Source organism: Serinus canaria, chromosome 1 (assembly GCF_022539315.1).
Source record: "Serinus canaria isolate serCan28SL12 chromosome 1, serCan2020, whole genome shotgun sequence".
Taxonomy (NCBI): Eukaryota; Metazoa; Chordata; class Aves; order Passeriformes; family Fringillidae; genus Serinus; species Serinus canaria.
Genome location: NC_066313.1, coordinates 99,284,077 through 99,301,754, shown reverse-complemented (window position 1 = coordinate 99,301,754; position 17,678 = coordinate 99,284,077). Strand labels below are relative to the sequence as shown.

The 17,678-nt window shown below is 38.9% G+C and overlaps 1 protein-coding gene across 7 annotated transcripts in view; it reads left to right on the top strand.

Annotated features, from left to right (window-relative positions):
- The window catches only part of SH3KBP1 (SH3 domain containing kinase binding protein 1), a 209,539-nt gene extending 193,295 nt beyond the window's left edge, over positions 1-16,244 (top strand). For all 7 annotated transcript variants that reach the window (XM_018913607.3, XM_050973299.1, XM_050973310.1 and 4 more), the window contains 5 exons: positions 7,987-8,096; positions 9,400-9,525; positions 12,521-12,792; positions 14,190-14,253; positions 15,598-16,244. In XM_018913607.3, the coding sequence (XP_018769152.1) occupies positions 7,987-8,096; positions 9,400-9,525; positions 12,521-12,792; positions 14,190-14,253; positions 15,598-15,639 (614 nt within the window). In that variant the 3' untranslated portion in view covers positions 15,640-16,244. The remainder of the gene's footprint in view (positions 1-7,986; positions 8,097-9,399; positions 9,526-12,520; positions 12,793-14,189; positions 14,254-15,597) is intronic.
- Positions 16,245-17,678: the final 1,434 nt, after the last annotated feature.

The window sequence follows — 17,678 nt, the reverse complement described above, 5'->3', positions numbered from 1 at the left end:
TCTACAAAACCACTGGAAAACTAGCCTTCAGATTATACTATTTAAGAGGAACCATTCCCCATTCCTCCTTACTTTTTCTTTTGTTTTCTTTTTCCCTGTTTTCAGTGATGTCTTTACTTTCCTTTCCACACATTTTGCATTCAACTTTTCCTATTTACATCTCTTTGCCATGACAAACTCTTCTTCATTTCATGTGGGTAAGGATCTTTTTTCCCCATTTCTTTTCTATCCTGTCTTTGGCTTAGTTTACAACGCATAACAAGCAAATACAAAAAGAAGCATTTCATAGAATGCTGAAGTTTACGTGGATATCACAGATTTTTTTTTTTAATTAAAAGTTGAACATACTGTCACAGAAAGTCTTGCATCATAGTATTGAAATGAGAAATCATTATCATTTAATGTATCATAAGAAATTTTAGTGATGAAGGTGACACGTGCAGTTTACATGTGGTGTTTGTCAATGCTCCGGATTCATTAACAACTTCTTGCAGACAGATTTTGTCATCACAAAATGTAATGCATCTATTTCATTGTGCAAAAGCATTTAGAAACATACCAGCATGGTTTTCTAGTCTGAAAGAGGAAAAAAAATCACAGCATACATACAGTAAAAATTGGAAGAGTGTTCAGGGGCACTCAGTGGTGTGGTCATGTACCCAAGACTGTGGTTAAATCACAATGGTAACTTGCATCTGTTGGTACAGCTCTACCAACAACTGGTCTGGATTGGCAGTGGCTTTTTGAGCTTTTTAAATGCTTCTAAAGCAACATAAGCTACACTGACAATAAACCCTGCTCTACAAACTGCTGTTCCTAATAGAACTATATTTATTTCAACAGCTTCAATTCATGCCTTATGGCATACCTTGACCTTTCTCTAGGTGATATGTTTCTTTTTAATTTTATAAAGAATTTTGCATATGAGGACCAGTGTGATGACAGAAACATCTAGCAGATAGAATAGCTTAGTGGATGTAGTGGGTTGAGCACTGACCAAATGCCAGTGTGCCTACCAAAACAGTGGATCAAAAACTAATGCTTTCCAAAAAATGAAATGGTATTGAGTTATTTCTGCAAGTCAGGATCAGTCGTATGTCTTCTAGCTACACACACACACACACTTTGGAGTCCTGGAATCCTGAAACAAATCTTGTCTATCCAAAGCAGGGTTGCTTTGGCATCAACTAATACTTAGATCCATGTGGATTTAAGCTAAGTGATTTAAGGAATAAACCACAAAGAATTAAAAATAAGGTATCTGCTGTGGAAATGATCAGTTAATCCCCACAAAAAGCAGTTTCTGTGCTTTGCAGAAAGACTGAGTTGCACAGAGCCAAGGGGACACATCTTTCCAATATTTTTCCTGGCTCTTTACAGATTTTGCTTAGTATTTATGAGAGCAGCTAATAATCTTCACCAGTGCTAACATAAGGCACATATGCCTTCATTGATTCCTACTGGAACATCTAATGATGGTATGAAATATTGTAAGAGCTTCCCTGGAAGCTGGTCAGTGCAAGTCCATTTTTTAGCATTTCCTCAGACTTTAATCTGCAGAGTATTTGCAGGTGGGCCATGGAGTACTGGCCAAAGCCATGTGATTACCCCTTCTTTTTTTTTCTGTCCCTCCCTGCAAGACTGGTGCTAGCTTGCCTGAAAGGATAGTTAAAAATACCCTCTTGAAAATATCTAATAAACAAACAAAAAAATCTTCAGTATATCAAGTTTCCTTGAACTGTATTTGCAGTTGTTCTAGAGCTGTATTTGTCAGGAGAGGTGATTGCTGTGCCTCTGACTGCAAGAAAATGTGATTTAATAAGACTTGGCCCACACTAGGGAAAAAGATGGAGAATACTTCTAGTGAAAGGTTGTAGAATGGAGCAGGTTTGTCTTAAAATCACAGGCTGTTTTACTGTGAGATATTATAATTATTTTGCCTGAAAACCCAGAATGAATGTTGGAAAATCAGAAAATACTGGTTTTTAAATATAAGGGTTGAAGGACAAAATGTGACTCATATAATGAAGATCAAATCTGCCTAAACCTCTTTCTATGCTGCTATTCATGCTCATTTTAATAGGGCAAAGCAAAGGAACAGAATTGCCCAACTGGTTTAAGTTGCAATATTTACGTCAGTGTGTCAAATTCAGCCATAAGCATAGCTCTGGACTGTAAATATTGTAATCAGAAATATGGTAATGGTCCTTTATATAATTTAAGTAGGGCTCTTGCCCTGTAGGGTCCAGAAAAAAGCAGTAAACTAGAAATTTAAATTGGTTGCCATGTGTATCAAGTTGAGATGCCTGAAAACAGCATATCCATTTCTTCTAGCTCCTCAGTTTTCTTGACCTTTCAGTTCTTTCTTGGCATGTTCTGAATTGTTAAAAATAAAATCCTTATGAGGGCACTGGCAAGTGGTTAGCAGAGCTCATTATGGCAACTCATTTCTACATTCAGCTATTAAAGTGATAAAAGTCAGGGCTGAAATGGGAGGATATAATTGGGTGCTTTAGGAGGGGTTGTCCTAAAGTCACAGCTGTGCAGTGACAGTCCTGGGGAGCCAGGTGAGCCAGGCTGTTTCACCCCAAGGCACAGGGCTGTGTGGGCAGCCCTCCCTGGCACATCCCTGTGGCACTCCTGGACAATGGAGCCTTGCAGCCAGGGAGCTCTCCTCCTAAAACTGCATTACCCAAATCTTAGAAAACAGTTTGTGACTCATTCTGGGTGAGATTTGCCACCTGGACCCTGGATGGGAGCACGGCTGTATTCCTCAAAGGGTACAATGCTGTTCAGCAGCATTGGGAGGGAGTAGCAGAATCTGGATGCTTGGAGTAGCTAAAACAATTGCAGTCTTCTGAAAATTCCAACTAACATTCAGATTATTGAGTTGCCTTTAAATGTCTACTATGTATTGAATGGGCACTACTGCAAAAGTTTTTGTCTGCAGTGTGTGTCTCATTTGACCCCTTTAAGGATTTTTGCATTTAAAGACAGTATATATACTATTTCCATATGCCTGTTGTCAACCTGTTAAATAAATGTATAGAAGATGATTATGGAATGAAATCTACCTCTGGCTTTTATGACATAATCTTCTTCAAATAAACTGAATGTCAATTTTGCCTTATTTCCTTCTGCCCTGCTCTACTTCTGTTCTGTGAAACCTCACCATTAGCATTCTGAAAGTGTTGATTCTCTTGTATATCATTCCCCATTTCAGTTTTTTCAAGGTGAATTCTCTCTACTAATTAAAAAAAAATTCTGTCATCATTATGTATAAATGATTTTGCCCAAATACTAAAATACCTAAATGGAAGATAAAGACTAGCTACATTTTATGCCAGAATAGTAAATGCAGGGAATAAGAGGGGTAAGGAAGGATGCATAGTCACTTAATTTTTTATTTCTTTTGTAGGGCAAGGACTAAAGGTAATTTTCTAGGAAGGTACAACTCTAATGAGTTTAGAACTTTTTCTCTAAATAATTGTTTTCCTGGATCTGGGCATTTTTTAAAAAATACCAACATCATCCTTTAAATAATCATGTTTCCAGATAAACATAGCAATGGAGAGAAAAATTCTATTCTTAAGGTGCATGGAAGGATACCAGGGAATAATTCTTGCACAATTAACATTTTTTCATATTCAGGAAATATGGTTGCTCAGTAAGCCAGACCTTATGTACTACACTGATATATTAAAATTATTCTGATGCCCTTCTCCCCAGCTCATGAATTACTTCATGGATTTCCAGCTTGATCAGTGAGACAGAAATAATGATGAATGCATCTAGTTATTTGTAGAACAAATATCAACTGTTTTTGAATTAGGGCCTTAATTGATGGGTGCCCTCTCTATGTTGTTCATGTTTACTAGGCTCTTCCTTACTGTTTGTCATTACCAGACAAAGAAAAAGCAGGACCAGTGCAGAGTCCAGGTCTGCTGGATGCTGATGCTGCTGTACACAAATTATGTGGCTGTGAATACAGTAGACTGGACTTTTTCTTTAATAAAATTCCATTTGGGCCCTGTTAGGAAGGCTGTACATTTTGTTTAGTATGTAAATTTAAGCCTCTAATTTCTGATAACTGCAGAAATACAAACTAAGATCAAAATCCCTGCATTTAATGACCTCTGTGAGTTTAACAAAGTCAGAACCATATAGCCCTGCTTTCCACCAGCAAAAAATAATCAACCAGCACGAGTGAATTACTAATTCCACAGCATATAGGACAGCATGGCAGAAGTTTTGTGAGTGGCTCAGTTACCAGTTCACTGGGTGGGAATTTTCTTGAATGAATAACTCCAGAGGTGATGATTGTGGGAAGTGGTGACAGCCTTAGATGCAGAGTGGATTTGGGAGGAAGAACAACATCTAAATAAGGAGGAGAAATGGAGAGAAAAAGGGCATATAAAAGTGCTTGAAGTTGATTTGCTATTTTATTGCTATACCAGGTGTTGTCCATTACACTTTAATTTCATTTAGAATATCAACTGAATGCTGTGATTTCACTAGTTTGGCAGCAGCTACTACCTGTGGAGCCTTTATATCCTCTGTTCTACTCTCTTTAAAATTAGTGCAGGTATAGGCTGCTTTAGTTTATTTTTCTAGCTTTCAAAAATGCATTCAGAAGTGGAAAAAATGTAGGATTCCCAATAATTCTTCATAATAGAAACTTCACATAAATGTTCATCTTTCATGGTATTTATCAAATGCATGGATCAAATTATGTCTGCAAATGCTTGTGGGTCTCAAGGATGCAAATCCATACATTTTCTGTTTATCAATACATTTTACAATTTAAACCTAAGTATTTTATTCTGATCAAATATAGAACTCTATGTATTTAGTAGTTTATTTAAGCCAAAGAAACACATTGAATTGACTTCACTATTTTTTCATTGTTGTTTTCCATATGAGTGTAGATACCTTTTGTAAGATTAGAGAAAGGGACAGTGGCACTTACAGTATCATGGAATCTTTAAAGCTGGAAAAGACCTCTGAGATAATTGAGTCCAACCATTAACCCCAAGTGTGTGCCAAGTCCACTGCTAAACCATCTCTCTAAGCACCACATTTACACACTCTTTGAATACCTTGAGGAGCAGCTGACTCTATCACTTCCCAGGGCAACCTGCTCCAATACCTGACCACACTTTCAGTGATGACATTTTTCCTAGTATCCAATCTAAACCTCCCCTAACTAAACTTCAAGGCACAACTTGAGGCTGTTTCCTCCTCTCTTGTTGCTTGTTCCCTGGGATAAGGGACTGACTCCTACAGTAACAAGGCTACCCCCGTGGCAGGGAGAAATGACAAGGAGGACTCCATCTTATCAGAAGGCTAATTAATTACTTTATTATACTATATTATTCTATTCTCTCTTACACTATGTTACATTACATCTAAACTGAATCTGCCAAGCACTCAACTCCACTGCACTGCACAGCATCTCGTGACTGTCAGCCAACAGTCCTGACTCACACACATTCATATTCAATTGGTCAATGAATCAAAACACTCACACCAGAATCCAATTACCAATTCCCTTCAGGTAAACAATCTTCCACAATGCATTCCACTTGTGAACAATACAGGCACAGCAAATGAGATAAGAATTGTTTTTCCTTTCTCTGAGGTTCAGAGAATATGAATCCCAGGATATCCTTGGGAAGTTGTGCCTTGCTTTTCTCTGTGAAGACAAATATGGCTACAGACTTCCATTTCACAAATCTCCTTTCATACTCCTGTGTAGACCAAAGAAATGGAAAATGGGGAGAGGGAAGTCATGAACCACAGCTTTCCTAGGCTGCAGAATAACTTCAGCCCATTTCCTACCCCCAAAGCAGAAGTCTGCTCTTCCCCTCAGTTTTAGCAGCTTGAATCAGTCCTGTGGTACTGGTAGTTGATCCTTCCTTCAATGCAAGTATTTGCATGGCCTGGCACATGCCACTGAAAAATGAGCTGGATTAAAGCTTGCTCAGGAAAAAAAATAGTAAAAACAGTAAAGCAGGAGAGAGTGGCTGGGGCAAATGGAAGGATTGCTTCAGCCTCCATTTCTGCTCATGTGACCCATTTAGAGGGGTGTGTATATTTTGGATGGTAGTACATTTTGGCTGTGCCATTTAGCAAAGTAACTCAGTAGTGAAGATTGTGAAGATTAAAGTTAAACAATATGTTAATATATTGATCACTGATTTGCTTTGTGATCTTAACTCATTTGACTATCTTATGGGTCAGCTTAAAACTGGATATTAATAGAAACCAGCTCTTATACTTGCTTGCTATTTTTTTTTTCCCAGAAAACAAATTTTTCCTTCTGTTTCTGCTCTTCTGAAGCCCTGAAGTTCTGTAGTACTCCAGATAGGTTTTGTGCAATCTGCTAAAATTAGCTCATTTTAACTTTCAAAGCACTGTGTCCTCACCTGACATGTTGGGTACAATTGAGGCTTCAGATTGCCAAAATCCCACTGACAGAGTGGGTGGGTGTCCTACCTTTGCACACAGGCTGAAAGAGTCAATAGAAAGAGCAATGACAAAAACACATGGTAGAGGACAGTGGGGTCACTGGTTATATATAGGAAGAGTGACTCCAGAAATAGAGTAGCATTTGGAGGTGAATAACCTTAGACTATTTCAGGGTTATTGAAAGAGCTCTGCTTTTTTTTTTTTTTTTTTTTTAATCTCTTGAAGATGGAAGTATATTGCTGAATAAGGAAGCTACAGTGCCATTTACTTTCTAGTTGATAAATCATGAGTACTTGGAATCAGTTTAAATGTCTTTCAGTGCATATAGTTTATTGCACAGGCCCATTAATTAATTTGTTTTTCCATTGCATAATTTTATACAATGGTGGTTGTAATATGACAACAAAACTGGATCTTCAGAGATTTATTGTTCTGTAATATTTGGAAAATTAAGTGCCTAGTATATAGAACTATTAACTTAAAAGCTATTTTTTCCTACATGTGTGTAATGAAAAATAGTCTCTGAATAATGAATATCATTCCTATATTTGATTCATATCTGAAAGTAATTTTGAAGAATTTTGATTTATCTTGTCTAAAGTACCTCTTGTGTGTTTTCTGACTTCTTCCTGCTCAACATATGCTGTAGGGCATTTTGAAATGAAGGTGAGTGAAACTGATACAACCCATAAAAATAGATGAATGGTATTAAGCCATTTGATTTATCCATGTGATCATGAGCTGTGGTATTCCTTGAGCCTCCACATCTTTCTTTCACGTAAACATGCTACCCTGTGGCTGGATTCAGTAAACAGTTCCCCAGAGCTTTTCACTGGCCATGGAAATGGCTGGTACAGCATTCAAGCAGACCTGCTTTCCCTGGACTCTGTACAGCTTCAGGAGCCTATTAGAGCTTTTACTTACCATAGCCTCTGGACTACTGGAGGGAGATATGTCCTCTCACCTGCAGTTACTGGAAACCATGGTGCCTCCAGCTGCAGGTGTCCAGGAACCTGCAGATCACTTCCACCTTGATCATTCTCATTCTGCATTCTCCTGAACAATTACTGCAATGCAGAGCTGACAGTGCAGTTCCTGAGACAATGTGTGCAAAGTCTTATGTCTCCAGTTATTCAGGAAAAAATAATTACCAACCCCTTCAGTAGCCAGATGGAAATTTTGAAACTGTTTATTCCATGCTGTAGAACCCATGATGTCATTTAGCTTTCACTATGCTGAAAACAAAGCCAAAACAAAGCTCCTCTACACGTTCCCCCCTCTGCTTTATTGTGTTTGAGACGGAAGGGTAATTGTTCTTGGCAAGGGTGACTGGATTACAGCTGCCTTTGACTTCCAGGTTTTTTTAGTGCCATCACGGCGGCTAAATAAGTGCAGAACACTGTGACACAGTGGGGAAAATGGGATTTCATTTCTTTGAAATTAGAAAAAAAATGTGATTTTTTCCCTTTGAAGACGATTGCCAGAAAACCAAATCAATTCTATTTTATTTTTAAGACTTGGAAGGTTTTGATTCTGTAATACCAATTGCTGAGAAGCTTAATCATCCAACTACAACCAGACCAAAAGCTACTGGCAGGCGACCACCCTCCCAGTCTCTCACATCTGTAAGTTAATTTTCCTTTTCTTTAAAAACTATTTTTAAAAATATTTTTTCTGAATTTTCCCCCCCTCCTACTTGTGTTCCTTGGTGTTTTTACTACTTTTACCCAGCCATTCCTTCACATGTACAATGAGGCAGAGAGATGCAGATCAGGAAAATTACTGTCAAAAGGCTGCCAGTGTTTTGAATACTGATGTGTAAAACATTCCCTTCCTTCTAAAGTTTATTTGGGTGCTGCCAAGTGCTCCTTGCCAGACATGACTGAGCCCAGAAAAATCCCTTATAAAAATCTTCGAAATAGACTAATTTGTGCAGAATATTGAGGATTTTGAAAATGTTTCCCAAAAGAAGCATTTATCTTGGTTTCTTGCAGACATATACCAGATTTTGAGGACAAATAGACCATTCAGTGTTCAACAGCCCTCCCTGAGCTATCATGTGCTTCTTCTCATTAAGGTCACAGTTGTAAATACAAGGGTGATTTAAATTTCACTCTCTAATGTCTGTCTTTAGACAGGTTAGTCTCATAAACAGTACTTTGGAAACCACTGCTTAGCTTTTCAATGTCTTCTTCTCTGGAGTTTGGGGTTTGTTTGTTTCCATGCTTTTTGTGTTCTGGAATATCAGAATGAGAGCAGCTACTGGTGGTTACCTGGGTCCGTGTTGCTGAAGAAAAACAAAGTGGAAGGAAGCAAAAAGGATTATTGCAAAACCAAAAGAATTCAAAAAAGAGAATGCTTTCAAAAATGACTGCTGTCATAAGCAGAGAAATATATCAGAGTAGTATAAAAGTTCTCCTTCCCCTGTCACATCTATGAGGAAAGGGATGGAAAGAACCCTCCCTTTTTGTGCCTTTACCAAGAGGCTGTGCCTGAAGCAGCCCAGCAGTGCCAGCACTGTGCACTGGCAGTGGCTGGGGCCTCTGGGGAGCAGCAGGGTGAGATCTGCTCTGAGCAGAGCCATGGCAAAGCCACCCTGGTGACAGAGCTGGCATCATGACAGAGCTGGCATCCCCATGGCACAGCACTCAGCGTCCTGCCTGGGACAGGGGGCTGCTTGCATCGTGTGATACCATGCAGTGCAAAGCTGTAAATTGATGCTGAATTCAATTCATAAGCATACCTTACTTCTTGAGTGCTTTGAAAGCAGTCTAGCTTTGAAAATAAGATGCAAAAAAGGGGGGAGTAGGGGGACAGAGACCTGATTTTAAGTATTGTTTGAAAATGATAGCTAAAAAATGTTCTTGTACAGTGAAAATATCTGTGCTTTTCTTTTTCTTCTTTTGTGGTGTGTGTTTGTCTATACAGTCATCCCTTTCAAGCCCTGATTTCTTTGACTCACCAAGTCCTGAAGATGAGAAGGAAGAACATGTTTCCATTACTCACAAAACTCTTGAAGTGTCAAGGAAATCAAGAACTGTTACAATATCACAAGTAAGTTAATTGAAATGCCTCTGCTTAACCTTATCACATGCATCTTCTTTTTTTAAAGCAGTACCAAAATATTTAAAATTTAATTCATCAGTCACCTGGTAACTGCCCACTTAAAGAAGCTTAAAATGAAAAAGGTTACTAAAGATTGTTCTGTGCTTGAAAGGCAAGTCTAAAGTGAATTGTACAATTAAAATGTATCAAATAACCAGACTGTGAAAAAAATCCTTCTTGTGCAAATGCATTTTACAGAATCCCAGAGGCTGGGAAATAAATTTTAGAAACAAAGACCCTTCCTTTTTGCAATGTTAAATTGAGTTTACATTAGAAGAGTCTGTGAGCAGAGAAAATATTTAAATTTGAATTTAAATTTGCAAATATAATCAGTTTTTATACTGGTATTCATTTTATAGGCTTTTGCCATTCTTTTACTGTATGTTGGTAGACTACTATAATGGAATCAATATTACAAAATGAGTGTGTAGGTCAGGCTTTAAATGTTGGAACTCTTCTTTAGTACATAAGAATACCTTTAATAATAAAAATACAACATTCTAATAGTTTAACAAGTATTTGAAAGATGAAGTCATGCACTTCTGTGATCAAGTTATAAGGATGATGTTTTGCTATGTAGCTCCCTCTTCTGGGAGCACTTGCAGCAAGGAATACTGCTGGGCCAACATTTCTAAGTTATATGACAGCACTGTAGATGTTGTTCCTGTAAAATGAGATGGCTGCTATTAGAAAGCAGCTACTTGAGGCTTTAATGTTGATAGCCAGTTAAGCTCTGGAATAAGATGCTCAGATCAATGACTCCAGTTGTGCCTTGCTTGCCTGCTCCAGATTTGGACTCAGCCTGAAATTTTTTTTCAGTCCAAAGGAAACTTGCACCTACTGATATATGGGGTTATTATCCATGAAAGATCTGTTTACAGGTACATATTACTCACACCCCATGAAAGATCTGTTTACAGGTACATATTACTCACACCCCACTCTGCTCTGGTGAGACCCCATCTGCAGTTCTACATCCAGCTCTGGGGTCTCCAGCACAGGTAGGACACAGACCTGTTGCAGCAAGTCCAGAGGAAGCCACTGAGATGATCAGAGGAATGGAGCACCTCTCCTGTGAGGAAAGGCTGAGAGAACTGTGTTTGTTCAGCTTGGAAAAGGGAAGGTTTTGAGGTCACCTAATTGTGGCCTTCCAGTACCTGAAATGAGCTGACAAGAAAGATGGAGAGGGACTATTTACAAGAACATGGAGTGATAGGAGAGGATGATGGAGTGGTTTCAAACTGAAAGAGGGTAGGTTTAGATATTAGGAAAAAATTCTTTACTGTGAGGTTGGCAAGGCACTGGAATGGGCGCCAAAACAGCAAAGTTGTGTATGCCCCATCCCTGGAAATGTTTAAGACCAGGCTGGATGGGACGTGGAGCATCTGGTCTAATGAAAGGTGCCCCTTTCCTTGGCAGGGAGATTGGAACTAGGTGACCTTTAAGGTCCCTTCTAACCCAGATATACAAACTAATTGATAAAATGTTAAAAGAATACTATTCAGGTCATTGAGTCAAGTTTTCAAAGCACAAGAGTGATTCAGCTTTCTTCTGATTATAATACCATTTTTGTTTATATTTATGGTCAGACTTGGTTTTCGTGCAGAACACTTCTTTAATTCAGTGTTTTCCCAGACCAGGTTCTGTGCTCAATCATGGTCGTATGACTTAACATTACAACAGTACAGTAGGGAAGACTGTTTTTTGCACAACTTGGTGGATCCTGCTCTTCCCTCCCCATCATAACTTTTCCTGATTTTCATCTCATCACTAACTTTTCTCTCAGTTACTTTGTTCAGCTAATGCCACCCTGCCAATCTCCGAGTCCTCACTTACAGTGTCTCCTTCCATTTCCATACCATTTATTTTCAGAATTTTGCCCTATTTACCATTCAACTTCAATATCTCTTTTTCAAAGAGAGTTGGAAGGTTGCCTAGAGCTTTTTCTTACTCTTGTCCAAATCAGATTTTCAAACATGCCTGGTAGCTGTCATGTAATGCACACACAGCACTGCCAAATAACAGTTCAAAGATTCCCTTCACTTGCCATTGTGATACCTGTACTTGTACACTGTTCTCTGTATGCAGTGAAGTAGATGGTCATGTATGGTTGGTAAACTGCAGATTTTTTAATTGTCTAATGAGTATAAAAATTTATATTACATTATATACGTATAATACTTTGTGTAGCATATATGAGTAGAGGCTTGTCTAGTAAGTAGAGCACTGGATCACAGTTAAGAAGCATGGAATCCTTTTTAGCTAACCACATGAATCCAGGGTTATAGGTTAATGTTGTGTTTTTCTGTCAAGTTCCTGGAGGAATAAAGAGCTATTGGTAGTTATGGGGATTCATGGAAGCTTTGATTAAAAGAGGACAGTACACTACATTTATTTATTATTAATATAATTTTGAAGCCATAAGATTTTTTTCTATACATGTCATACCAACAAGCAAATCTAATGAATATTCTTCTATTTTCATAATGCTAGGGGGAACCTGCAATACATTTTTTAATTTTGAAAAAACTTGGAAGATTTCTTCAATAGTTGGTGGGAAATTATAAATTTAATTTACCAAAAATACGATGTGGATTCTGGGCCACGTAGACTTGTTGTCTGTGGGAGACATCCATGGATGGAGATACGTTCTCACAAACATCTGAGAGAAACACTAGCATCTGTCCCTGGTTTAATTCACTGCTAGGTCTGAGATGTTGGAAGTGCTGTTGCTGAACTTTTGCATCACAACTAGATCCCCTCTGAAGCACTCATACAAAGATGATGGCTAATCACTACATTGATCATGCTGTTGCCAAGACTGTCCATGCTTGACCCCTGGAATTTCAGCATTACTGAAGAGCGGCTAAATAGTTAGCATTGGTTAGAGGTTTGATTTTCATAAAGCTTGTGCAGACATTAAATGTTACTCCTTTTGTTGCAGGTGTCTGATAACAAAACTTCCTTGCCTCCAAAACCAGGAGGTCTGGCTAGTGGCAGTAATGTACAACCATCACTATCCCCTTCACCATCACCTGGATTTCACTCTATTGCTATGGGAACAACAGGCCACAGGTCAAATTCCCCATCCCTGTTTGGTACTGAAGGAAAGCCAAAGACTGAGCACTTGAGCCAAGGTCAGACTGCCCTGGAAGAGCTGAGAACACAAATTAGAGAGCTAAGAACCATCATTGAAACCATGAAAGACCAGCAAAAGTAAGTTCTGCAAATCACGGCTGTAGGTGGGATGGACCCATTTGTGCGCAGTGGTGGCAGTTTCTGATTGAGTTTGCCTTCATGGGTGTTACTCTGCCCCGCTGGCATATGTGTTTGTGAGTGATTTTCATGTGACAGAACACATTCAGGGGTGAGAATCTCCACAAAAAAGACCTGCACTATCCACCAGCTTTTTTTTCCTGTGTTGTGATGCAAGTAGATGTTTATGGGGTGTTAAAAAAGTTAACTAGCAAGCTAAAAGCAGTGAATTTTGGTTTATTTGTCAATAACTACCTGGGAAGTCATGTGCGTTGATCATAATAAAAGAGGTGCATTTGTTATAGTTGTAGTACAGACTGTTGCAAGCTCCTAAAATTATTAAATTAATTTGTTATTTGACTGTTAGCACATTTTCCCAGGAAGCTCATATTACTGGAATTGTGACTAGGTCATCTGAAGGCCTTTTTGTTTATGGCCTTGAATACTACTCTTTTAGTTTTGGGCACCTTTGTTTTCTTTAAGTTGCTCATTTCATAGGAGAAACTGGGGCTCGCATGTAACTTTTGATGTTCCTGAGACTATTGAATGCTTTGGAAGCTAAACCTTCACTTACATTGTCAGTTGTGTGTAGCCCAGGCAGGAAAAAGAAAAGGGCAAGCAGCGTGCAGACTGTGGCGGAACAGAGGTGTGCGGAGTTTGGGAGAAGATGCGGGAGGGCATGGTTCAAGCTGGATGTAGCCAGCAAGCCCCACGGCCTCACCTCTCAGGCTGACCCTGCTCCTCTGCTCTCCCCGGCCCTTCTTGCAAGGGCAGCTTCCACCTACTGGTATCTGTCCTAAGGTGAGATCACTCAGTGGGAACATGAGAACGTGTCTGCTCCTTATAGCTATGTTCCCTTTCCCAACAAAGAAGAATGGCAGAAAATCCATATTTGGGATCGTTAAGTCTTATAAATGAAATTGAAGGTTACATTGTATTGCTGGCATAAACACTTTTTAAGTGGCTTAAGTATGTGATAGGATGGGCAGGATTTGTGTTACCAGTTCCTATAACCCACCAACAGTCAATATATCTACATTTTGTATGGAAAAAGGCAACTGGGTGCTGATATGGTGTTGATACAGCTAGGCCAGAGCAAAGCCTGTGATGCAGGGCTCTCAGGAGGCATTAGTCATTAGCCATGTGGGATGGGGCGGGGTACTGTCCCATAGTGAGTTTTACTTCTCTCTACTATAGCCTAGAGTATACAAGAGTATGCTGACTTCAATTAGATGTTCAGAGGAAAAAAAAAAAAACAAACTAGTGAAGTGGGGTAAATATGTCTCCAAGAAATAATCTTTTGTATTTTACTAGTGTAGTCATTTCCATCACAAGCTTCTTTTGCATTCTTTTAACAGAAAAGAGATTAAACAGTTGCTCTCTGAGTTGGATGAAGAGAAGAAGATCCGTCTACGGTTGCAGGTACTTGAATTATTTTTAATGTTGGGGATGTGTTGCCAGGTTTGATTTAGCCCCCTGCTTTTTAGGGGTTTGGAGAGTGATTTAAATAATGACCTTAACAACATACCTTGGTCAGGCAGATGGACTAAAGGGTCATTATATGCCCCTTCCAACCAAAATTATTCCATTCTAATCTATGCTGTGCTGTAGTCTTCTATTCCATGTACTTGAAGTGGTTTGGTATCAGTTATATTTCATATTTTTATGGTATAGGGCAACTGTACTTTAAACTAGGGATAGAAAATTGAATGTTAATTTCACTGGACTGTTCCCTCTCTGTAAAGCACTTTGGGAACATGGCAAAGGGTAGCAGAACTGGGATCCTCAATGTCTGTGCTCCAGGGCTGCTTAAAGGACTTTACGTCCAACCACATAGCAACATGGCTTCCAATAATACACAATTCTTGCTCACCTTAAACTGAAATTTATTCAGATAAAACCCAGGGAACATTTTCAATAGCCACTGTTGATTTAGTCTATCAGGCCAGACTATTCAGAGTTACCCAGAGATGATTTTACGTCTTTATGCCTTGCACTAATGAGTTTAAAATTATGATCTTATAGCTGAATGCTTTTACTCCAGTTCAAATGTTGCTTATACTCGTAAATGTGAATGCTTTTACTCCAGTTAAAATGTTGCTTTTACTGGTAAATGTTTAGATGCTAGATAAGATGGCATTATTAGCTTTACATGATGATAAGAGTTAACAAAAAAAGGTGGCATTAGTTTCAGAATGCTCTAATAGACATGCAATAGCACAGCTCTCAGTCCACGTAATAAAGACTGCCTTCATGACGGTGCAGTTAAACACAGGTTGAAACAGGTGGTTTGTCAGAGAGACCAAGTGTACAACTGGGGCTGCTGATGGTTTCAGCCACATCCTTTTAAGCATGGCTGTACATCCTTCAGAGCCTTTAAGATGCCTGGGCACAGGCTTGATGGTTGTAGAAGGCAACCACCATGCTGGCTGTAAGTGCAGCTGCTGGTGCTTGGACACAGTGCTCATTCTGCAGTAATGCCAGCCAGTGAGCTGTGTGGCTTGTAAAAGTTGTAATTTAAAGAGATTGAAAGATCTTGCAGTACATTCAATGACTGTACTTGTAATGATCTGAGGCTGTGAATGGTCATCTTAAACAGTTGAGAAGTACCTCAGTTTGTGAAATCTGTGGAAATAAGAGTGGTGTAAAACCTGTAGTTGACACCTGTGGACAGGAGGGAACGTGCTTTTCAAGTGGCACCAACTGTGCCTCAGTTTGCTAAAGCATCTAACTGAATCAAATACTTATTCTTCTGTTTGTTTTTAGATGGAAGTTAATGACATAAAGAAAGCTCTTCAATCAAAGTGAATACTTGATAGATGGAATGTTACATTATTCTTCATGACTGAGACTCAAATTTATGCCCCAGCCAAAATAACTTTGTGCCAAATGATTTAAGAATTGCCTCAACATCCCTTTATTTGAAGGATTAGCACAACAGTTTTTGATAGCACAACAAAAATACCAACGAGAACAAAATTGCTACCCAAAGCCGTGCTGTGCAGCACTAGTTGTGACTGAAATTGATCTTCTTGTGCTAAAGGCTCTCTACTTCAAGATCCTAGGTGAAATGAAAACTCAGGCAGTTTAGTCCATAGTGGTACTATTTTGATGATATTTTTCCATAAATAAAGTGTATTTCAGATTATCTGTTTACAAGCTTTATGATTTTGACTTTCGGTTTTTAATTGTCTTTTGTCACAGATTTTAAGATGTTTGTACTTCATATAGCCAGGAATGAATGTTAATGTTGGGGCTGAAGGGATTATTTTTGCTTCAAGATTGAACAGCCTACTTTTCGTTATGGTTTTAAGTTCTGTTAAATATGCAATTTTTTGTCCCCAGATCCCCTACAACTTAAACTTACATTGTGTACAGTAATGTATTTACAAGAAGGAAACAAACCAACAGAAGTCTGGTCTTTGCAATGATTTGTGCCTTTCTTTGCCACACACTGACTGGAGCCGGTTGAGGCCAGGTCTCCCTATGTAGCTACCACGACAACTCCTGTCCCCGGTGTCCTCCTGTCCCGGTGTCCAGCGGAGGTCACCTTCCCAGTGCTCAGCTGCTCGGTCAGGAGAGTACGTTTGTGCCAGCTGGCAGGACAAAAGGGCACAGCTGAGAGCAGCTTTGTCTTGAGCAGCTGTGGCTTTTTAGCTTTCCTGGTTTGGATAAGCCTCTCCCTCAACCTGAATGTTCATCTCCGCTTGATTTTCATTAGATGATTTAAACACCCACCTCTGTCCCCAATTTTGCACAGAGTGAACAGAATATGCATTATTAAAGCAAAAATAAATAAAAGTAATCTATAAAACATGAATAAAAAGTTGTATTATTTCATGCACAAGGTTCTCTGTCGTGTGACAGTGTTTCATTTGCTGTTGATGTGGTATTGTTTGCTATATAATATTGTACACTTACAGACTGATACACTTCATAGTCCTCCTTTTGCTGCAGGACTGTCTTCACAACATTTTGTTGAGCCAGATGCTTGCTTCAGTTTCTCTGTTTGCTTTCATTCTTTCAAAATTTCACATTTTCCTGGTTGTGGTTTCATGTGCTCTTAACTAACCACAGAGTATCTCATATCTTGTCAGCAATCTCTGTTAAGTTTATAAAGTGTTTAAATAACAGATATTTTTGCATAGCATAGAGTGAGTGGGTAAGTGATGCTGGTTATACTTCCAAGTAACAAAACCCCACACACAAAGGATCTACTTGTCATGCCATCAAATGCTAGAGCTGGCTCCAGCAGCACACCCTGTATCAACATGAACCCCCCCTGCCTGCCAGGAGCTGGGTGAGATGTAGTATGCAGTTGGCTGGTCACATTCACATATGGTTGGCAAGTTCCCATAATCTTTTTGATATGCACAAATATATAAAATACACATTCCACCATACCCAAATCTGGCTTTACAGGTCTCAGCTGGCAGTACAGAACCTTACTGTTGGGATGATTTTTTCTTACAGAGCATCTGCTTTTATTCTAACAGTGGTGTCTGAGATTTAAAGATAGGGTAGTGAAACTTGAGAATTTTTTTTAAAGTCACAATACATTGCTCAATGTCCTCAAACAGAAACACTAATAAAATATTTATCACTGAAATGCTCCTATGTAACATTTCTAAATATCAACATTAAAATATTTTTGTACAAAGAATGAGAGTCCTGCCATAGCTTTCCAGCAATAAGGATTTCTACATGACTTCCATGATTTTTGTAAAGTTAGTAGCAGAGTTAGGAGAACAGAAGGAAATGAAGGGATAAGAAATAAGAATTCTGTTTGGGTTTGTAGTTATACATTTGCCATATTTATCCAGGAATTAACTGCTCTGGATTCCTAA